At 38.1% G+C, this 24580-nt stretch overlaps 1 protein-coding gene across 3 annotated transcripts in view; it reads right to left on the reverse strand.

Moving 5' to 3' along the window:
* The window catches only part of LOC108659345 (sex determination protein fruitless), a 169866-nt gene that overhangs the window by 115951 nt on the left and 29335 nt on the right, over positions 1 to 24580 (reverse strand). For all 3 annotated transcript variants that reach the window (XM_089265413.1, XM_089265411.1, XM_089265405.1), the window contains exon 2: positions 20668 to 20926. In XM_089265413.1, the coding sequence (XP_089121539.1) occupies positions 20668 to 20912 (245 nt within the window). In that variant the 5' untranslated portion in view covers positions 20913 to 20926. The remainder of the gene's footprint in view (positions 1 to 20667; positions 20927 to 24580) is intronic.

Consider the following 24580-nt stretch of genomic DNA (forward strand, 5'->3'; position numbering starts at 1 on the left):
CTGCTTGTTGTTGAGATATAAAAAAACTTGGCAAGATATTTTATTTTAATACTAATAAGATTTATAATTTTAAAATATTTATAATAAATAAAATAAATTTTTTTTTAAAATATATAAATTCAAAATAAATATAAATATAATATAAATAAATGAAACATCGTAGTTTTATTTTTTTTTTTTTAAATATTAATAAGATATATAATTTTATAATCTTTATAAAAATAATAAATATATAAAAAATAACAAATGAATAAATTAAAAAAAAATATATAAATTTAAAAATAAATAAAAATATAATGTAAATAAATAAAATATAATAGGTTTTTTATTTTTTTTTTTAAATTTAAACTTGTGATTATCCAGAAGTTCAGAAACTAATTTGAATTATTTACTCAAAAAGTTTAATGCAATATTGTAATTTTTGGCCAAGAGTATCGTTTGAAAATATATAAAAAAGCGAATGTAAAATTCTGATAAATGCTAAAAGGAAGTGATCATGGTTAAGCCTCTGTCTTAGTTAATTGATTAAAAATTGGGAATAATAATACTATAATAATAATGTGTGCTCATAAACCTGAATCATTCTCCTTTTTCTCAAATGTCCAAAAAGTTTTGGCCTAAAATTTCGCTTTATTTTTCTCAATTTGTAAATACCTTTTTTCTTATTCTTAAAATTTCTCATATTGCTATTAACTTATGTTCGAATTTCCGACAAATATCTATGAAGTCTCCCATGCAATTTTCATTTAAGTCTCTTAAATGTATAAAGACTTTCATTGGCCTTCCGGCAGTTAAGTTAAGATTTACATGACGACTTCAAGCCAGTTACATAATTACGCATACGCCCCGTTAAGCACATAACAAATATTGCCACACAGCCAGAAGACAAAAGGCCATTAAAGACATTTTAATTACGGCCATTTTATTTACAGCAGTTGGCCAGAGTTAATAAATTCATATTTGGGGCAGGCACTCGAAATGGCCATGAATTGAGAGCAGGCCAATAAAGTGTGTGGCCGAAGTCAAAGATAAAGGAACGAGGAAGTGAATGGGCAGGAGAAGGGGCTGCCTGGCCAGTGCAGAGATTGTTGGGCGAACATGAAAAGCGTGAAGCAGACAATCAATAAATGCACAGCTGAGCTGAGGCGATGTGGCAACAGGTAAAGGCAATTACCAATTGTCCTGAGACTCTGTGGGACTTCCTCCTGAAGATATTGAATGCCAAATAAAATGCAATAAAATAAAAGAAGCCAGCAAGAGGGAAAAAAGGCAAAGACAAAGAGACCACGAATATGATTTACATGCAGCAGCAACTGCAACTGCAACTGCAGCAGCAACTGCAGCAGCAGCAGCATTTGCCGTTCATCGTGCCACGTTTGCCACCTGTTCCTGTTCGCTGCGACTTAGTGTGCCGTTATTGTTGCCTGCTTCTGCCTTGCCTTCCATATCGTTAGCTAATTTTATTGTTACAATAACTGTTGTTGCTGCTGCTGCTGCTGCTGCTGCAGTTGCTGTTGCTGCTGATGCTGCCTATCTTTCGTGTATCTTACGACCGGCCTTGTTTATATCAATTCTATTAAGCACAACAGCTAGCCCCAGCTAGCCTCCATCTCGCTCCATCTGCACCTCTCTCTCTCTCGCTCTCTCGCTCTACCACTCTCCTTTCAGCATGTGACTAATCATGCACAGCCAATCATGCCACAAGTTTATTTATTTTCACATTGCATTTGCAATGAGCAAAAAAATAAAATAAAACTGGGTAATCCACTTGAAAATTCCTCGATTTTTGCTAACCCTGTTTATTGTTGTTGCTCATGCTGTTGTTGTTGTTGTTGAGGTTGCTGTTGCTGTTGCTGTTGTTGCCTGTTATCGGCCAGCTATCAACGCCGCTTGTACTCGTTATTGTTGTTCCCTGTTATGTTTGTTACGTTTCTTTTGGCTGGGCATCGACTCGTTGTTGCCTGTTGCATCTTATAAAGTGAGTTATCTGCTGGGCTGTCGTCTGGCATTGGCCAAAGTAAATGTACGATAGTCTCTTGCTCATTCTTTTTCTTCCATTATTTGCACTTGTTCTTGTCATGTGTGTGTGTGTGTGTGGTTTTACCGCTAACAGCGCTCTGTTGCTGCTGTCACCTGGCTGGCCGTTATATGTCCTTGAAAAAGTTAACTGTATTTGATTACTGCTAAAGACAGTGTGCGACTGGGAGCTAATACAGTGAGCCCTCTCTCTTAGAGGAACACCCGGCGAGCATAGTTATCTTAAGGAATCTCAAATAAATATAATTGGCTAAGATTTGGAATGAAGCTAAAATAAATATTTCAGCTTCGATTTTCGATTCTGATATTTATTTATTTTTTTTTAATTCATTTTTCAGTCTTAAGCAAATTTAGTTTACACTTAAACATCAATGGAACTATAAAAGAGTTCAAATATAACAGAGAATCGCTTTATAAGTAAAACACCTTAAGTCAAGCTCTCAATATACTATTCTAAATTTTATCTAGAGTTGATAATCTATATATCTATAAAGGAAGGAATTGGGATGAAAGAAAAACATGTAAAACCTAAAAACATTAAAACTTTTGGGCATATTTCCAGCTTGATTTCTAATTTCAAGACAACTTCCATAAATAAATCTTCACATGATAATATCCCAGCAGTTATAATACATTCCCTCAGTTGTAAGAATGAATTTTAAGCAATATTTTTGCTGCGTGTTTGCATCTGAAGCTGTTGAGCTGATTCAGGTTAATGTAACTGTCATGCAAAATGGATTTACTGAAATAAAGGTCATAAAAATCATTTGTATTGTGGCGGCATTGACAGCAAACAGATAGTAAATCAAATATAGAGTGAAGTTTGTGCTGAAAAGTCATTTGTAAAATGGCCAAGAAGAAAAATGTAGCACGAAATATGAGAAAAAGTAGATCGAAAGACTCTGTTAAGGGTATTATCTTTATATGATAAATGGAACAGTATTTGTTCTCTGCTCTCCAGCTCATCCTAATCAAATTCATATAATCTAGTATTCTCTTTATATATTATATATGGAACAGTATTTGCTCGCTGCTCTCCGGCTCATCATAATTGAAATGAAGCTTGGAATCTAGCTGAAGCAATCTTCAAATTGGCCGCATAAATCTTGATGGCGCATCTCTTGGCCCGGCTGTTGGCTAAGCTGTCAGCTGTTGGCCAAGCAGCGGAATACAGTTAGATTGAAGCTGGAGCAGGAGCAGATGCCAATGTCGATGTGGATGCCACTTGCTGTAAATGTGGCAAATGTCGAATGCAGAATACAGAATACAGAATGCAGAATAGAGAGTACAGAGAGTACAGAATACAGAATACAGAATGCAAGCCAGCGTAATTGATAAAGACCGACAAATCCGTTGATGGCAATGTTAATGCCGCGCGCTATGCGCGATCCCAGCTCGGCCTGGGTCTGGGCCAGGCTGGCGGCCGGGCTTGGGGCCGAGCTTGGGGCCGGGCTCAATGTCGCTGTGAAACGATCTTGTTGATGGCAGGAAGACAAAGACCTAAGATTGCCTGCTAATGCTAGGCGAAGTGGTTCGATGTCTCTTGATGACGCGTGCAGAACCTGTTGGGCTGCTCTCGTTGTAGCTGTTGTTGTTGTTGTTGTTATCGAACAGCGTTCGATTTTTATAATGATTATCGCCATTACCGACAGTCATTGTTGTTGTTGCTGCTGCTGGCAGCTACTGTTGCACTGCTGAGGCAGCTAACAATGCAATCCGTTGCCTGCAATTAGTTTGGGCGTGGGGCGCGGCTGGAGCGCGCATAAATTGCGTTAGGATAATGATCGCGCTTTGGCACAGTAAATCGCAATTCGAAATTCAACGGACACGGCGAGTACAGTTCGAATGTGCTGCCTGTTGCTGCCGCCCAGATAGCAGCAATTGCAGCAGCTGCGGCTGCGGCTGCAGAGTTTTAACTGGTTCGGCAACAAATTTGACGCGCGCTGCTACAAATGAGCGCGATAGAAAGAGAGAGAGAGAGAGAGAGAGAGACAAAGAGAGGGAGAAGGGGTAGAGAGAGGCACCACGATAGACAGCTAGAGGGAAAGAAAGCAAGCGAAAAGCTGAAGGAAAACCAGTGGAAGGCCAAGCACCAAGCACCAAGCACCGTTTTGGCCACGCATGCTGGGGCGCCATTTAAATTGAGATTTATTGCAGGCAGCATCTTTTGCTATTGCAGTCAATGATGCGCCAGTGGATGCTGCTGTTGCTGCTGCTGCTGATGTTGCTGCTGTTGCAGGTGCAGCAAGCAACGGTTTTGTAGCTTAGAAGCGAAAACAAAACTGTAAAACGCTGCCAACGCTTGTCTTTGACCTCGAGCAGGCAACAGACTGCAGTGAGAGGGGAGCGGGCGAGGCGTGCAGCCATGCAACCAGCTGTTATATATAACAGTCAACAAATCGCTGGCCATTCAATCTTAATGAAGTTATTAGGCGAATCAATTTTTTGGCTTTCTGTTGTCTGCTGCGGCGCATGCAACAGGCGAAACGTTTTCCCGCTGATTTATTGGGCTATTAATGAAGATGATTCTCGCTGGAATATGTAGCATATGAAGTACATAACCTGATTAAAGATTTGCAATGGGTTCAGGGTGTAAATAAAATTGAAAATGTTACAAAGAGTGGGGTGAGCAGCTAAGCACATGATTTGAAATTTATTTATTGTGTTTATTTATTTTGAATTTTTTCAAATAATTTTTTAAGAAATTCTTTGAATTATTTATTTATTGTATTTATTTATTTTAAATTTTTTCAAATAATTTTTAAGAAATTCTTTCTTTGTTTCTATAATTTGTAAAATAATTTTTTATTAATTATTTCTTTTGTTAATTAAAAACCATTATGCCCTGATTTCTCAATTTCAATGGGTTCAGGGTATAAAAAAATATTATGAATTCTATCCTTCTTTCTTTAATTTTTAAAATAATTTTGAATAATTTCTTTTTTTCCTCAATTAAATTTTTTTTTAATTCTTTTTTTCTTTAAATTTTTAAATAATTTTGATTAAATTCTTTGCTCTAGTTATCTTAGAGCTATTCAATATAATCAGCAGTCAGAGTTCATATTAAGTTATTGGCATGTGAATTAATTTTATTATATAAATCAATTTTAATCATACTATGCCATCTTCCCATTAAGAATTAGTTAGTTAGTTAGTCAGTTTCGATAGTTTTCTATTCTACTCTTTGATTATGTGGCATATTACTGTCTATCATTGAGTGATTTCAATTTCCAATATTCATAATAATAATTATCATGTTAATCACATTATGATTATAATCGACAGCAGTTGGAGGCATTTTCCATGACTCTCGCACAGCGCCATGCCACAGAGTGCTTTGCCACTAATTACAGGTGACACTGATTAGCGCTTTGCAGGAGACGAATGCAACGGGGCGTTAAGTAGCTAGAGGCATCTCCTATAAGTCTGCAATGTGGCAAAACATAATTTCTGCATGTCACTCAGACAGGCTGGAGTCGGAATCGGGGCTGGCTGTGGAAATGGAGATGGTTGTCAATGCGTCGGCTAATCCTGCTCATCATCTATAGCTCTGCAGCTCGTGGTTCGAATGAATGCAGTATTCTTTTTTTCGAAGAAATCATTGAAACCGGTTGGCAGCATTTGATGGAAAAGTTGCTGCAACACGACAGCAGACAGACGGACAGATGGACGGACAGACGGACAGACAGTGAGACTGACTGAGTGACTGACTGACTGGCTGGCTGACTGGCCGGCACCTGTAGATTTTATCCTGGCCATTTGATTGTCTGCCGTTGATTGCCGCTGAGATGCTTTGCAGCTGTGTGTTGCAAGCGTCGTCTGCCTGCCGCCTGGCCGCTGGAATTAAGTTGCTGCCTGGCAGCGTTTACATGCTGTGCCTGTTGCAGTTGCTGTTGCTGGCTTTTGATGTTTTAATGATAAGATTTTCGCGATTGATTTTTCCTGGCTGTCGAATTTGGCGAGCAACCGGTTGCCGGCAGGAAGTGCCGCCAACAGCCGCCAAGTGAGGCAGAAACGTGCCGCATCAATCAGTCGCCCACCACGAGCGTTTAACAAGGTCATTGGGTTAATGCGGCAAATAGCTAGAGTAGATATACATATATATATATATATATACGCCCACAACTTGGCTGGTCTTTGGTGTTGTTAAGGCAGCAGGCCGAATGGATTACAATAATTGCACACTGCGGCGGCAATTCAATCCGCAAGTGCAACTGTAAAGTGCCACCGTTTGTGCTGCTGCTGCCCGCTAGGCAGCCGTTGAGGCGGAGCCAAGAAGAAGAAGACAACGATTGACAGCAGAGCTGAAGCTGCCACTCAGCTCTTGTGACGGCAAACGGCAAACGGCGCATGTTGGCCATCAAATGTCTAGGCTAAACATTTAGATTAGAAGCGAAAAAATTGAAGACGACGACAACGACGACGACGACGACGACTGCCGCTGCTGCTGCTTTGGCTGGTCTTCCGTCAGGAATGCATTTTTATGGAGCAGACAAGAACAATTGACGTTGCTATGGCCAAGTCGGAGGCTAATCTAAATTGTTGCATGCAACAACAATTGTGCAGAGATACAAGTGTCCGGTGCATACGCTGAGGCAGGTAATTTCAGCTCAGCTAATTGCGAAAAGTGCTCCTGTAATTCCAACGGGGCCAACAGACAACTGAAAGACAACAAGCGGCCGACTCCGACTCCAACTCCAACTTCAACTCCAATTTCTGCTGCCTGCACCCTATGAGGCCCCTCGGGTAAGTGACACCTACAGCGGAGACAGCTTCGGCAATTGTGTTTGCCAGGCCCCACAAATAATAGCTTCATTGGCCACCAGACCCCGGTCGGTGCCAAACTGGGCAATGCCAATGTCTCTGGCGATGGAATTTGCTCGAGAAATTTGCATTGTCCTCGGCCGCACTTAGTTGACCAAAAATGGTTTGGCCAAGCTTGACATTATTGTGCCTTTGCTGCCTAATGGCGCTTGATGGGCATTTAACTGTCTATCAATTAAACAATTAACTATATACATATATATAAATAGATTTATTCTCTATCCAACCACATCTCTATTAACTACTCACACGTCAATTTATCTTTCGATTTTTGGTCAGCTGCGATTTTACAGTCGCGACGTTTTGCCATTTACTGAAACTGTTCAAGCCAACTGCTGCTGGCCAAGAGGCAAAATAATACAGCCATATACACATAACTAGCAGCCAAAGGGTAAAATGGTAAAATGGTGAACCAGGCGAAAACCAGGTAACTGTAACGCCACGCTGAAGGTTAGGCCCGATGCGTTTTGCTTCTGACACACAAAGTGCAGAGCCAAAAATAAAAGCAAAATGCAAAGTGCACTAGTGAAGAGAATGCAAAATGTTTAAAAATTACTAAAAGCCGCTTTAAGGTAAGGTCTGCGAGATGCACTTCCAGGAGGAGTCCATTGATTACGTGTTGACATATTTTGCATGAAAATAAAATAGTTAAGATGAAATACTTATAGACAAAACAAACGAACGTGAGCTCTATATATTAAAAATATTTTTATTTCTTTTATTTCAAGTCCAATATGAAATAATGAGCATATAATTATATATTTTAATTAAAATTTATTTTATAAAAATAAATTAAAATAGGCTTTATTAATAATAATAGACAAGAATAGACAAAATAAACGAAAATAAGCTTTATTTATAAAAAAAATATATTTTTGTTTATTATATTAAATGGCAATTATGAAATAATGAACATAAAATTATATTTTTTAATTATATTTAATTTTTTTTATATATTTTTTTTTAAATAATTAGAATTGGAGTTACAAATAATATAGCTATAGAGAATAGATATAAAAAGATGCAAATATTTTTATTTATTTTATTATATATCAATACAAAATAATGGTTAAATAATAAAATTTGTTTAACTAAAATAATGTTCTTAAAATTAATTATATTATTTATTAATATATTTAATATGAAAGATATTTAAAATAAATAAATACAAAAATTATATAACATATTCACATTTTAATAAATTTTTGAAAATTGTAAATTGTAAATGTAAATAAATCTTTTTCAATTAATTATATTTTTAAATAATAAAAAATAAATCAATAATAAATGAACACAGCATTAAAATATTGGCTATATTTACATCAATATTTTAATTTGAATCTGACCCATATTACTTGATGAAAAATCAGAGCAAATATATGCTAATAAACAAAAGATTATCTTTGATTATCTATTAACGTTTTATACAAAAAAATTTTTGTTAATTAATGTATATTTGACAATTGTTATATATACAATGATCTCGAGTAATAAATCAAACAGAATTGATTACAAAAATTGTTATCTCCATTTCATGCATAATAATAATTTTTAGTGCATTCGTAGTGCCTTATACCTTATCGCTATTTCTTTTGCATGCCTTTTTTATGAGCGTCTGGCGCTGCCTTTCTGGCACAGTAGTTCAAGCAAAGCAAAGTGTCACAAGTTAATTAGATTATATTAAAAATATGCATAGTATACGCTCTTACACGTAAGTATTGTTATATATATATAGATATACTGCTATATGTAAGTATGTACATAAATATTTGCGTTTTTACTACTTAGTAGGTCTCTTACGGCTCTGCTTCTGCCTCTGCTGTCAATGTCAGCTTTGCCACCTGCCACATACATGCCATTGCATACTTTTAAGCTGGCGCTGCTGCAGTTTCAAGCGGCGCACAAAAGTAGGCAACGCATTTTTTTAAATTCTAAAGGCAAAATAGAACAAAATTTCTAGTATGGCCAGGAAGTGCTTTCAGCGCACGCAATTTTACGCGACGTTGCAGACGAAAAATGTAATTTACAATTTTAATTGAAACACTCAATACATAATCCTTCAATAAAATGAAAAATAAAAAAAATTATGCTTAACGCATTAATTAAAAAGAAAAGCCAAACCCAAGCCCGACGCACTTCAGCGACATAACCAAAGCTTACATGCTGGAGCTGCAGGTGTGGATGTGAGAAGTGCGTGCATAGAAAAAGTTTCACTTTTCACATTTTCAACTTATGCTAACGCACAAATCTCGAACTCGGCGGGCGCAAATGACGCACAGTTCCAGAAGAGGCCCACGCACGCAACGAGCCGAACCAGTTCTAGTGCTTAAGTGTTACGCATATGTGTGCGTGTGTGTGTGTGCGTGTGTAACGCACTGCACTATTATATAAGGGCCTGGGACTCAGACGTTGCCAAGCTCTCAGCCAGCAGGTCTTGACTACACGCAATACTTTTAATGAAATATGCAACAGTCAGAGAGCGAGAGAGAGAGAGAGGCGAGTCCCCAGCCTGGCTGTCTGTCTCCCTCAAGCAATATGAATGCATATATACATATATGCGTACATATGTGCGACTGTGTAAATGGTGATCGTTGTGTTTTTACCATTGTCGAGACGTTGCGCATTTTGTCTGGCAATTTAATAACGCCGAACGCAAATTACATTCTCGAATCTGAGCTGCACTTCGACGCTAAGTGACCCAAATTGCCAGCTAAAGGGCGTGCATGGCATGCCCAGGCCCCTGTCCAGGCCCAGTCCCGGCCACCGTGCGTATACGTAACGTGAATGCTGCACAAATCATAATTGCCGGCAGCAAGTCGAGTGCAAAGTCTTTTAACTGGCCCACGGGGCGTATAATAAATAATGTAATTAAATTACCAATGCAAGCAAGCATTGCTAACCCAGGGCCAAGGCATGCATACGCCTAGCCAAACGGGCTTAATGAGCAGCTATTTTCCATTTAATTAAACAATTGCACTTGCGGACGAGAGCCAAAACAAACACCCACATAATATACCATATTAGAGCAATTGAATATGCATATCAAATGAAGGCACTCAAATATTTATAATCCAAACAGAGCGAGCCCCGGCCCCAAACTGAAGCGTAAATAAATTGTAATCAACAGTAAATCAAGCGTCGCATCTGCTGCAGGTGGAAGAGTTGCGCTCCATGGAAGACTTACAGTGCTGCCTCCTGCTAAGGAGCTGTCAGTCCATTTACTCGAGTGATTTGTTGCTCTGGCAGCACAGCAGCCACTCACTATATGCACTCTATACATATTTAAAATTATGATTTGTGACATTGGTCACACTGGCAAAAGCCGTTGTCTTGCGGACTGTCAGCAGCTGCAAAGCTCGAGTGTAAAGTGCGAGCACAAACGGCAGAGTTGACAAAAGTTAATTATGAGCAGCATTTGCCAGTGCTCTTCTCCTTATGCCAGGCTTCACTTTAAGACCTCTTTGTTCGCTCGCACCGAAGACGAAACTTTAATAAATTTGCCAATTTATTAAATTTGATGTGAACTTGTTTCTTCCCAGTTGCCAATTAGTCAAAAAACTTCAAATGAAAAGCAAAACTTTTTCTGATTTTTATTAGCTTTTGATATTTATACCCAGCAACAGTGCGAAGCGAGTGTAATCGAGGGGTATATTGCGTTTGTAACTATCAGCTAGTGATTGGCAACTGAGCTGACTTATAATTATATTTTTAAATTAAAGGAAATATCTCAATCTTAAATTATTTTCTCAATTTTGATGATTATTATTAATTTAAGTGAGTTTTAATATGTTCTATCAATACTGTTGGCTCTAGGGTATTTCACAGTCTGCCTTTGCATCTATTTGCTTAACACTGCTCTTGCACTTCCTTGCTTTTTCTTTCTATAAGTTTCCCATAAATACTTGATCGCATTTTTATTAAAATTTATTGACACTAAAATAATATGTTTTTATTAAAATAGAAAAGCAAATATTTTCTGAAGAGTATATAAATAAATTAAAATTAATTTTTTTATGGCAATGCATTTGACTAAAATAACAGCTTATCTATTATAGACAACTTTGTCGAAATAATTAAAGTAATAATAATATAAAAAAAAAACCATAAAAATTATATTAAAATATAATAGAAATCAAGCACTACAATATATTGTAATTTAAAATTATTATTATTATATATACATGTTTAAAATCGTAGAAATAAATTATATCTATATATAAATATAATTTTTTTTTTTATTTATTCGATTCAGAGGTTTATTAGAGACTGAAAATAACATAAGCATATACGCTGCAGCGCAGGTAGCCGAATATGGACTTAAAGCATAACCGAAGAAATGTCCGTTATAATTAACAGAACCTAACATGAGAATAATGTTAGCAAAAGAGATAGACATTCAGCGTTGTTTACATACATAATTTTAACACTCCTCCTCAACGCGATGTCCACTTTACAAAAATGTATCATTTTAACCCTAACATTCCTGTAAATTTCTCATGTTTAACTTTACATAAATTCTTCGTTAATACATCTGATATCATTTCATCTGTGGGAATGTACCTTATATATATTACATTATTTTTGTACATTTCCCTTACAAAATGGTACTTTATTTCAATATGCTTGCTACGCGAATGAAACTTTGCATCTTTAGCAAGGCATTGTGCGCTCTGATTATCGCTATAAATCAGCACCTTTGCGATTGGCCCGAGCTCCATTTCGTTGATCAATTTTCTAAGATATACCGCCTCCTTGGCTGCCGTAGAAAGTGCCACGTACTCGGCTTCTGTGCTACTGAGAGCGACTAAATTCTGCTTCTTTGACTCCCAAGAGACTGCTGCTCCAGCAAGGTAGAATGACCAACCCGTAAATGACTTCCGGTCGTCACTGTCGCCAGCCCAGTCTGCATCAACAAAACAGTGGATAGGCACACCCGTTTTGTTATAGTGTAGTCTCAAATGTGAGGTACCTCTTAGATATCTCAATACCCGCTTGGCTGCAACCTCATGCTCCTTGTGCGGATCTGCATTTCTCTGCGCCAGCTTAGCCACAGAGTGTATTATATCTGGCCGTGTAGTCAACGCCAAATACAATAACGAACCAATGAGCGATTGATAGCGTGTTTTATCCACCTGGCCGCAGTCAACATCATCGCACCTCGTCTGGAAGCCAATTTCCAACGGGGTCGCGCTTGGCTTGCACTCTTGCATGCCGTAATCCTTCAGCAGGTCATCAATGTACTGCTTATGGCCTATGGAGAGACTACCAGTCTTTCCATTTCGCTCAATCTCCATTCCCAAAAAGTAGTGCAGCTCACCACCATCGACCACATCGAATTTGTTTGATATGAGCTGCTTAATGTGGGCCACATCTTCTTCTCTGGTACATGCAAGTAAAAGATCGTCAACATATACAACAATAATATTTAAATACCCTTTGTTTTTGTTTGTATAAATGCATGGTTCACTTGCACATGGAACGAAACCAATCTCCAAAAGAGTGCTCTCCAGTTTTTGGTTCCACTCCCGACCGCTCTGTTTCAAGCCGTACAACGATTTCTTCAGCTTCAGTACGCGCTTGGGATAATCAGTGTCGATAAAACCCTCTGGTTGTCGCATATACACGTCATCGTGTAGCTCGCTGTTCAGGTATGCTGTAGAAACATCCATCTGATGCAAGTGCATCCCGTGCTCGACAGCTAACGCAATCACCAATCTGATTGAGGAGTAACGTGCAACTGGAGAGAACGTTTCCGTGTAGTTAACTCCGTATTGCTGTCCGCATCCTTTCGCGACTAATCTAGCTTTAAAACGCTGAACGTTGCCATGCTCATCACGCTTGGTGGTAAAAACCCATTTACAACCAATAACCTTTTCGCCTGCGGGAAGATCGACCAGACTCCATGTCTTAATGTTTTGCAGGCTATCATACTCCTTCTGCATCGCCGATTTCCAGTCTTCACAATGTTCTGATCGAAGTGCCTCACTAACACATGTGGGGACAACAACATTTCGAGCGTCTAGTACATTCAGAACATTGTACTCTTTTCGTGGACGACCTGAACGCCCAGTGCGAACAATTCGTGGTCTCCCTGGACCTCTTCTTCCTGTCACCTGCTCCTCCTCAGCATCTTCTTCGCTATCACTTTGCCACTGTCTATCAATAGCTGGACTTTGCTGCTGCTCATCAGGGTCGTGACTTTCATCATTTTGCTCGCAATCAAGTTTTTCCCCTGGCTCAAGGATTAGCACATCTGACTCACGTGATGATCCTTGGTCGTGCTCCAATCCTTTCCTGAACTTGTGCTCTAAAAACACAACATCTCGGGATAACGCAACGCTTCTCTTGACAGGGTTGTACAGACGATAAGCTTTGGCGGTTTCAGAGTAACCTACCAGTATATGCTGCTCGCCTTTTGCTGAAAACTTGTTTTTATGGTTTTTATTTAATACAATGGCTTCCATACCAAATACTCTTAGATGAGAAACGCTCGGTTTTTTCCCATACCAATCCTCATATGGAGTTTTGCCAATCAAAGCTGCGGTTTCAGCCCTATTGCGTAGATACGCAGCCGTCATTATCGCCTCGCCCCATAAAGATTCACCAACTCCAGCATGCACCATCATACTTCGCGCCATCTCCACCAGTGTTCTGTTGGCGCGTTCCGCCACACCATTTTGTTGTGGAGTGTGGGGAACAGTTAGTTGTCTCTTTATACCATGGCTCGATAAGAATTTTTCAAATGTACCGCTCAGGTACTCACGCCCGTTGTCGCTTCTTATAGCCTTTATGCGTTTTCCAGTTTGATTTTCAGCTAATCTTTTAAAGTCCTTAAATTTCTCAAACACATCACTTTTATTTTTTAGCATGTACACCGACATATAACGCGATTTATCGTCAATAAATGTTGCAAAATAACGCGCTCCACCTTGTGATGTCGTACGCATAGGACCACAAATGTCTGTATGAACTAAAGCTAGTAATTCTGTCGAGCGATTTTCTGACACTTTGGGAAACTTCTTCACGCAAATTTTGCTTTTTGCACACGTTTCGCACACAAAGTCATTTGTATTACACACACTAGCTGTAAGTCCATTAACCATGCCCTTTTTAATCATTTTGTTTAGGCTATCAAAGTTTAAATGACCGAACCGATCATGCCATTTCACCAATTGATTCATATTTGCATTCACATTAGCTGAAACTACATTTTTCATACTACTTTCAAATAAAAACAAATCGTTATGTTTTTCTGCAACTAGCCAAGTGTCATTGTTACCGTCTTTAACAAACACTTTGTTTTTCTCAAAAATTACTTTTAACCCTTTTTCAGTTGCTTTAGACACAGATATAAAATTGCATTGCAATTCTTTCACATATAAAACGTCGGCCAATTCGATCGTTTTCTTTTTCCACTTAATCAACACATTCCCGCAACCTTCAGTTTCTATGTAATTATCGCCTGCTAGTTTTATCTTCTCTTTGTGCTCACGCATATTAATAAACATTGATTTGTCCGCGCACAAATGAGCCGTAGCACCACTGTCCACACACCAGACATTTTTTGTCAATTGGATTTTTCCAAGAAAAGAGAACATCGAAAAAACCGTTTTACTGTTCTTTTCCGTCGTTTTTTCGCTTTCGTTGTATTTATCAACCTTTCTCTCTCTTAATCTGCACTTCGCCGCGAAATGCCCGTTTTGCCCGCACAGCCAACACTTCACGTCTTTCGGGTCTTTCTTTGTCTTGTTCCTTTTACCGTTTGTTGGACGCGACGAAAAAATTGTATTCTCGCCCTTTTCACCTACTTCGCCTATGTTGCGCCTCTCTCCTTCTTCCAACAATTTGATTTTTAGAGCGCTAAATGAAGGCAATGTGTCCCGTGTTTCGATAGCGACCACGAAATTGTCCAACTCTTCATGTAAACTTGCTAGTAATATTATTACAAGCATTTCATCAGCCACCTTCACTTGTATTTCATATAATTTTTCTACGACATTAGAAAAATTATCCAAATGTTCACGTACACTGTCTGTAGCTGACATTTTCATATATAACAATTGCTTGAACAACTGTACTTTACGCGCGGGTCCCGAAGGCATGTGGATCTCGGACAATTTTATCCAAGCTTCTCTCGCGGTTCCACAATGCTTGATACAGTTTATCTGCGATGCTTTTACAGACAACAAAATGCTAGCTAGAGCCTTCTCATCTTTGCTATCAAACAACGCTTTCTGTTCCACTGTATCGTTCTCATTTTTCAATAACCGGCCACATGTCACCGACCACAAGTCAGAATGAATTAACAAACTTTTCATCTGCACTGACCACGCACTATAGTTTTCACTATCTAGTTTCTCAATTGCAAACATTGAACTCATTTTGCACAAATTAGTTTAACACACGCTTTAACTAATTAATCGAGTCTCATATATGTTTTTTCCAATCACCAGCACAGCTTTCACTTTTCGCTGCCTGGGCCCATAACCTATTCGATTCAGAGGTTTATTAGAGACTGAAAATAACATAAGCATATACGCTGCAGCGCAGGTAGCCGAATATGGACTTAAAGCATAACCGAAGAAATGTCCGTTATAATTAACAGAACCTAACATGAGAATAATGTTAGCAAAAGAGATAGACATTCAGCGTTGTTTACATACATAATTTTAACATTATTCTATTAGAACGAATAATTTATCAAATAAGAAAAAAAAAATTATATATATATATATAAAAAAAAAAAAAACCAAAACATTAAATCTTTCCCAGCTTTCGTCCAACTATAATGAACTCTAACAGTTAAGATAAACGTAGCTGCTCAACTTAAACTCTTCCCATTAACCGTAGATATAAATCAAACATTCAACAATGTAACACCAAAAATTTCTCTAATATGTTTACAAATTTCTAAGCTCTTGGCAAACAGCAAACAGTTTCATTTTCACTTAATAATTTACAAAAGTTCAAAGTGTGTAAAGCGGCGCCACGCTGCGCGCCCGAAACGGAAGCGGAAATGCTGCTGGAACAAAATATGGCAGACCAACAAAATGGCGGCGCCATGGCAGAGGCGAGCAAAGTTAAGCTGCACAGCTTATGCCAAACGCAACCAGAAACTGTGCGAGAAAAAAAAACTGTAAACAGTTTTTGTACTCGACGAAACCTTGAAACTGTCAGCAAACAGCATGAGAAATGCAACAAAATTTGTTGCCCCTCTCCCCCTTTCACCTCACATTTTTTCTCCTACTAGTGTTGGTTCGCTTCTGTTCTTCCTTTTGGCAATTGTGATTTATTGACTTGTCCGAGCCGCAGGTGCTCCACTGCTCAACGGTTTGCGGTTTGCTTCCGCAATTACTTTTGCCACTTGCAACAGTTGCCTCTATATATTCTGTTTACATAGAATGCTGCCAATAGCTTGGCCACTACTGTCCACATCCGGCAAACATAATTTCACATGAACTTGGCTGAGCAAGAGTTTTTAATTACAGGTAAATGCTAGGCATAACCATGGGCGATTCCTTTCAAATAAACACACATACATATATACATATGTGCATAAGCACACAAACAGCCACTTAGGCTTGGCAATGGGGCAGAGGCAGGGGCAAGGGGCGTGACTTGCCATACAAACAGCTGCAGCACGCATTGCGTGTATGTGCGTGTGTGTGTGTATTGGTGTCAGTGCGTGCTTCCTGGCAGCCCCAACGGCGCTCAGTCCTCGTCTGAGCCTCCACTCAGCCCCCTTCTGGCTGTAGCCGTTGCAATCCCTGCCACAGCCTTAGCCTCGCTCTTTTGTGTTTATCCTGCTCCAGTTCCACAGTCTGCTGCATTCATTAGACTTAGCCAAGTGGCAAGCGCCTGCACAGCATTAAATTCCATTAACAGAGCCTGCTGCCACAGTCTCCGCCTTGGCCTTCTGCAACGGCAGCCCGAGCCTGCCTAATGGTGTTACATGACTTGGGGGCAAATCCTATGAATATTACGATTATTATATGCTCGTCACATTACTACCCGGCCTAAACGAGCAAAGTATTTAGCAAATTTGGCTCTGGCTCTGTCTCTGTCTCTGTCTCTGTTAGCCACGGTTCGCTCCGGGCACAAAGTGGCCAAGCTCCGACTCGGCACTTTGACAAATTGCAAATTGAGACATTTCCGTTGCGCCTCGAGCAGTAACTAACATCATATCGATACGAAGCGTTGTTTGGTATTGTCAGTAGATTACCAATTGGCATGTCCGAGTGCCACAAACTCTGCCATTTGACTTAAAGCCAAGTTATTTGTGTATTTACACGTGCGACTGCTCGACTGCTCGACTGCCCAAAGAGCTCGAACGGAAATGCATGACCAATGCTCGGCTGTCAACCTGCCACACGTCATGCCACACCGCACGACACACGGCTGTAAAAATGTGTTTCATTGCATGTGGCATGACTCATTACAACTCTATTGCTGTGTAAACTAAACCTCCAAAAATATTATGTGTGCGAACAAGCCTTGGCGTATAAGAGTTTTAGCGAGGCATATGCGATGTTCTATGCGCTGTGGCAGCGGATTATCTATTTGAGAAAATATTAATGATGCCATGTAGATAAGTCTGAGAGATAGATAATCAAGCGCATTTATGTTCAAATTTTAAACGTAAACTTTTTCATTATTTTTCACATTTGCTTAAGCTCAATAAGTTATATCGGAGTTGTTCAAATGTACTCTGAGCTAGAAATGTGTATTTCCTTCCATCCCCAAACCTTTTAGTATAGGTATAAATATATTACTGTATTACTGCATTATTAATTAAGCTGTTAGTTTTACATATGTGTACATATATAAATCATTCAGGCTGTATCAATTGAGTTTCAGGTCAATTGAATGTTATTTTGAAAGAATGTTAGAGCTACATATCTGTAGTATGAAGAGTTAAGTGCTTAAAGCCATCATCCTGGGCTATAAGAAAGTAAATTACGTAAGTAGTTCAAGCTGGCAGTCGGGCTGTCAGTCGATTAATCAGTCGGTCAATCCTTCATTATACAGAATATTATATCTCTATCACATAAGAGCTTCAGTAAACATAGATATTTATACTGTACATATGAAGGAATTTCTACATTATTAAGCCCCAACAAAGTTGTACTTATATATCGAGTCTCGATAGCTTAAACCCCTTTAAATAAAAAATCTCGATCGATTGAGCAACATTTTGTCTCCTTTCTGTGTAAATCGAGAGAAAAATGATTTTCTTGCCTTTTAAAATTATCGAAACTGTATTTCAGAATATTACTTTGCTCCAACTTGGTTTACATCCCCTCTAAATCCGTAAGTGAGAGTATCAAATGTCAACATCTAAGCAAAACACACTTTTAGCGTGCTACGTAGCAATCGCATAGCGCACATTAGGGTTCTTGTAAAGACATTTCCGTTAGATTTGATTATCGTCAAGGTATGCAGGAGCGGGGTGGGGGTGCATAATGCTCGATTGAGTCAAGGGCTTAATGCAGATATTTGACTCTTATCGCACGTTAAATTGGCATTTGCATGAACTTGACGACAAAAAAAGCCAAAATTACTGTATATACACGAGCATATGTGATTTTTGAAGGGTTTCTCTTAAGTACTGCAGTTGCATGTGCAGCTCTTGGGATTAAAGAATTTGAATTAATGTTAAAAAGTTACGTAGAGAGTTTATGTTGCATGTTGCTGCATCGTTTGGCAGCTTTAAGAGGCTCACAATATGGTATTTTTTTGGCATGCTCACAATGCAGCTAGATCTTAAGTTCTATATAGATCTAAGCTTATAATATATGTATGTATATATGCTTTACTTGGCTTCACATGCTGGGCAGCCCCACTAGCGCCCCACTAAATGGCTCCATGCCGCACTACGTTGTGTGGGTTAGTGTATCTACGTTGGCTAGACACGCACGTGATTTTCTTGTTATGGAGGTAGTAGAGATAAATGTAAATGGCTCTTGACTTACCGCGCTCGTCGACAGGTTTTTGGGTGCTTGTTGATTGTTGGTTAGGTTAGGTTTTCATTACATATCATATTGTATATATATGAGTAGGATATATAGCAATTGTGAAAGAGAGAGAGAGATATAGATATATGTGGCTAATACTTTTGCGACTTGCTAAGCTAATAGATTGTTGATTGTTGATTGATGACTGATGAATGTTGATTGATGATCATCATCTGCTCATAGTGTGCGTTTGTGTTGATTGAAGACGTTGGCAACTTCGACGCTGTCGTTGGGGCTCAGTTTCCAGGCTTCTCACAGTTCTCCTTGACTTTGGCTTACGTATGTATATACTATATAGATCTCTTGGGATTTTTTCGCATGAAAAGTGTTTGCTTTACAGTGGCTTAAAACTACTTACGTACAAGTTTGTGTTTTGCTACCAATTCGTGGGTTCAATTGTTTGTTTGTTGTTTTTGTACTCTTGGCTTAAAATTTTGCATTTTACAATGTGCTCGTTAGGTGCGTGTTTATGCCCAGGACTTGGGATTGAAAATAGTTGATGGGCATAAGCATGTATCGCTTAGAGAACTAGAAAATTATTGGCACTACTTAGATATATGCAAATATGCTGTTATATAATACTGGTATACATTATTTATTAATATTTTTATATTGATACTAGTTTTTTTAAATTTTCATAAATATTTTATAATATTTTGTATACTTGTTAATAGAATATGTTTTATTGTTTGTGTATATTGCTTTAGCTGAACTACAAATTCTACAATTTCAAGAGGCTATTCGTGTACGTATACTTCGAGTTAACATTAGCTGTATTTGTTATTGTTGAAGCACTAAGAACTGGATAAGAGTTTCGTATATCAAATATATTGTATATTGTTCACTACTGAGTTAACCTTAAATGTATATGTATATATGTATTTTCTATATCTAGGTTTATGCTGTAGTTATATAAGTTTCGGGAACAACTGGACCCACAAATAGCTGTCTACTAAAATACTATATATATATATTAATATATATATATTGATTTGTAGTTAGAATATTGGCTTTAGTATATCATTAAGGTATATATGTATGTATATATATATCTGATATTTGTATTAATTATATGAATGCCTGACTATTTAATACTCTGATCTGGGCAAAGTTCAGTAGTCAAAATCGACGACTATTTCTTAGGTTAATAATATTGCTAGATATTGTTATTGAATGTACTTATGTATAGTAAAAATCTCTCTCAACGGTACAAGTGCTCTTTTCTGCTCTGCAATAGCTTACGATCTATTATCTATATCTTGGTGTCTTTTCTTACAGGGATTAGCATATGCACACATTCAGCTTTATGAGCTAGGTTATATTTGAATAGTTATAGGTTTTATCATATCTTATCTTAAGTTATCTTAAATAGCGTAGCAAACACTTTTCCTTGCTGGCAATTGTTTTTCTCATTGGAAATCTCTCTCTTTGATGGGTTTAAAGTCCAATTTAATTTTTGTAAAGGCTCAACAGAAACGATTAGCAATTTGATTAAAATGACTCTACGTTAAATTTACGTTTTTATTTTTTTTTTTTTGTTGGCCGTAAGTATTTAAGGGCTATTTACTTTAACTTGATTTGACAAACAACAAAAACTCAAACTTGATTTCAATTGGGTTTGCTTTCATTTGGGTGTCGGTTGAGGCGCTTGTGTTGATTGAAGACTTAGCATAGAAGAAGTGTTGATGTGTTGCTGATGATATGCATTTTGGATCGATATAGGATTCGATATACTTTCAATTCTGTGCTCGCTTCTAGCGCTCTACCGGCTGCACACTCGACCCGGGCTTACCTCGGCGATGCGGCTGGCAGCGGCGGCAGCGACAGCGGCGGCGGCGGCAACGGCGGCGGCGGCGGCTGTGACCGCACATCCGACTCGATGTGACGCTTGTGCGGCGACTGCAGATCGAGCGCCGCGTAGGCGGCATGCGTGTGCCCAGCCACGCCCAGCGGCGAACTGCGCGGCCGCATGGTAAGGGGCGGACCGCGAAATAGCGCATACGGATTGCCAAAATAATCCTGTGAGGTGGCCATCATAGCGAATCGCTGCACTGAAAACGTTAAAGGAAATGATATAGATTAAGTAGGGAAATTGTTAAGAAAATGTTTTGTATAACAATTGAGTGAAAATAATTAGAGTAATAAAAGCTTAGTGAGAAGGGCAAGCAAGTCTTGTTGTTGTTTACTAATATGAAGATTTTTGAGGTATGTGAGCTGCCTTAAATCCACTGAGGAACATAGAAACTATAGCCATATGAACTACCATTTATAGCTCTAGCCCAATGATGAGCAAGGTTAATCTACCTTATAAGACTCATATATCATATATAGGAAAATTTATTTATTAAATTAAGAGTCCATTTGACGATCTTCTGTTAATTACAAATACAATAGTTTACAAAAAAAAAAAAAAAAATAAAAAAAATAAATAAATAAAAGTATAAGGATTGATTTTAGTTACTCTTAAGTTATTTAATTAATCGAACCCAAAACGTGATCTTTTCAGGCGATCGACCGTTCGTATCTCTTTGCACTTCATGTGATCTCTTTTTGCCTTCTATTTCATGACTTTAGTTCGTTATTCGCTGAACCCGTACTTTTCAACTTCGAACTATGCGACTCCACTATACGAATTCTCTACTTGACGACTCTTCTTTTTTATGTCTATCAACGGCCTATCTAGCTCTAGGCTTACGTTTACTCCGAACGACTTCGCGGTGTAACTTTTAGGGATCCCACATAAATATACAATATATATGCTTATATCTTGTATATATGTATGTTTATGGGACATATAACCTATGGGTATATAGCTGAAAGCTCTATAACGTATGGGTATATAACTTAAAGTTCTATTTATTAAAAATCGAATATAATTAGCCAAGGCAAGCTGCTGGAACAAACTCTTCAAAATTCAATCAACTGAATATTAAATTTTTCTAAACCTTTAAACTGTTGGCTTATCGCTCAATGCTAACTGTTTGATTTATCTAGCTAATCACACGAGTTTCATAACCGAATAAACAATTGCACGCTCTATCTATCTGTATATCCTCGCACCTATTTTCCAGTAAATTAAAAGCAAATAAAGCGACCTTAAACCGCACTCGCACTCGCTCTGGCAAACATTCATATTCATAGACACTTTTCGAAATTGTGGCATGTCAGTAGACCATTTTTATGGCCAGCCATTCAGAGCTGACTAAACGATGGTAGCTTATGTGCCTATGTGTGTGTGTGTGTGTGTGCAATGTGCGTGTCCTGTCCATTCATGTTTTTTAATTTAATAGTCATGTAAATATGTGAGGCACGCGACTGCATTTAATTTTTTGTTGTGAAATGAAATTATTGTAACATGTCCATTTGATTGATGCCCACGGCACGGATTCGACCACGGATACAGGCACACACACGCACAAACATGTCGAACACGCCATAATTGACGGAATACAACAGCTATTGAGCACTGAACAACGGACAACAGACAACAGACACCGGACAACGGACAGTTGACAGCGCAGAACATGACATGACGACAGTGGCCAATGCATGTAATTAAGTGTCCTGTTCCCGCCCATCGCTTTAAGTGCCGCCCATTTTGGAAAGTGCGCGTAACGAGCAGTTGATGATAGTGTGTCTCCGCATTCCCAGTAATCAAGCCCAACAGCAATTATTGGCGCCTATTCTCAAGCAATGAACACTTTTAAATTGAATTGTTTGTGTTTTGGCTAATTGCTGTTGGCCTTCTGGGCATTAAGCCAAGCGGAGTGGGTGAGAGATGGAGCAATATTAAATGGTTTTTAAGTGTAAAGCACAAATAAACAATTATCTTATGATATATATAACTGACTGTATTTTTACAGAACATAACATAACATAAGATTAAAGTAGTATATATCTATAGTAGGTATATCTATGAAGTAGTAGTATATACCTATAAATAACTTATGTATTTGTGCATTTGAAATTTGTTCAATATGATAATCATTTTTAAGAATTACTGTTTTATTTATTTTAATTTTATTTTATTTATTTATTTATTATTATTATTTTTTTTTTTGCTCTATCACACTTTGAGAATTTATATTAATTTATTTATTGCTCTAAATTTAAATAAATAAATGAGTACAAATATTTTTGTTGAGTTTTATAATTGAGGCCATTAAACGGAAATTTTATTGCCTTCAGGTCAATATTACTTTACTCTACATATACGCAAACCAATTAAGAATTGCTGATGTTTTCTCCCACTAACACCAATTCTCAAGCCACCAATTCTCTCAAGTTTTCAAGCAAACTGAAAGTTTTGTCAGATTTCTTAAGCACAATTTGTAAGTGTTGAAATAAAATATCGATAGAAGTTTAATGGATGCCAGCAATTCCCAGAATCCACTCAAACAAAGATCAAGGCATTTTCTTTTGTTGTTCTTTCAGTAAGCCACACGCAACAATCGCATTAAGTGTAAATTTCAGGGAATTGCTGTTGGCATTAATGCCAGCAAGCAGCACGGTTGATTCGCGAACGTGATTTTGTAAGCCAGTGTAAGCACACTCGACGGATTAACGTAATTTCCAGCCAATTGGCATCAAGTGGGCAACATGCCACACTCTCTGAGCCACAATTAAGCGTGTCGCAAATCGTATTGCATGGAATGCCACACACACACACACACACACACACACACACACACACACACACACACACACAGAGCAGTACACGTACAGTAAACGCTCCACACAATGACCAAATGCAATGCGCTTTCTTAATGAATGCTCTGTTTTTTTTACTCCTACTTTTTCATTTTATATTTTCCCTATTCTTATTTTCCGTTTTCTTTGCCATTTTTTTTGCATAATTTAACGCGACAGCTCAAGTGCTGAATGATTTTCCAGACGGCGGAACGCGTTGACGTTGGCGTTGGCGTTGGCGGCGTTTAACTTTTGCATAATTACGTGTAAAAAAAAAAAAAGTTGCCAGCTTGCGGATTTGTATGAAGTTCGCAGTGGCAGGGCGGCGGTTCGAACTTTCCAAGAAATTTGTCTAAAGCTGCGGCAAGAGCGAGCGCTGGGGGGCGCGGCTCTAAGGGCGCCCCCTTGCGAAGCAAATGTATCAGAGTTGAGCGATATGCGCACAGTTTCAACTTACATGGAGCAACTTTTTATATCATCAAATGCAAAGCAAATGCACAATGGGACAGTTCGCAGATATGACTGGCAAAAATATATATGACAACAGTCTGCAAGCTGTTGTTGAAAACTTTTAAACAAGCTCTAGATGTACTAAAAAAAATGTAAAAAAAAAAATTAGCTTGCATAAGAAAAATTTTACAAACATAAAAATCTAAGGAACTGCCTGAAATTATTTGTATCTATTATTATTTGTAATGTTTATTATAAAAAAAATGTAAACATATTTTTTATATAAATATACCAAAAAGACAAAATTAAATTTGCATAAAAAAATACATATAAACACTTGTAATTAAATATAATTTTTTATATTTTTCAAATTTTTGCTCTCACTGTAAATTCCTGCTCACCGTGCGCCGTGCTAATGGCACGCCCATGCCCTAGAGTATCGTTGGCTTTAACTTGTATGCACCTATCCACACAAACACAAATCACACACATATGGTCACCTGCACACATGTACAAGTCCGCACACTCACATGCACACATGCGCGCTGATAAATCTGGAGCAATGG

Source organism: Drosophila navojoa, chromosome 2 (genome assembly GCF_054131105.1).
Source record: "Drosophila navojoa isolate 15081-1374.11 chromosome 2, UAZ_NAV_1.0, whole genome shotgun sequence".
Classification (NCBI taxonomy): Eukaryota; Metazoa; Arthropoda; class Insecta; order Diptera; family Drosophilidae; genus Drosophila; species Drosophila navojoa.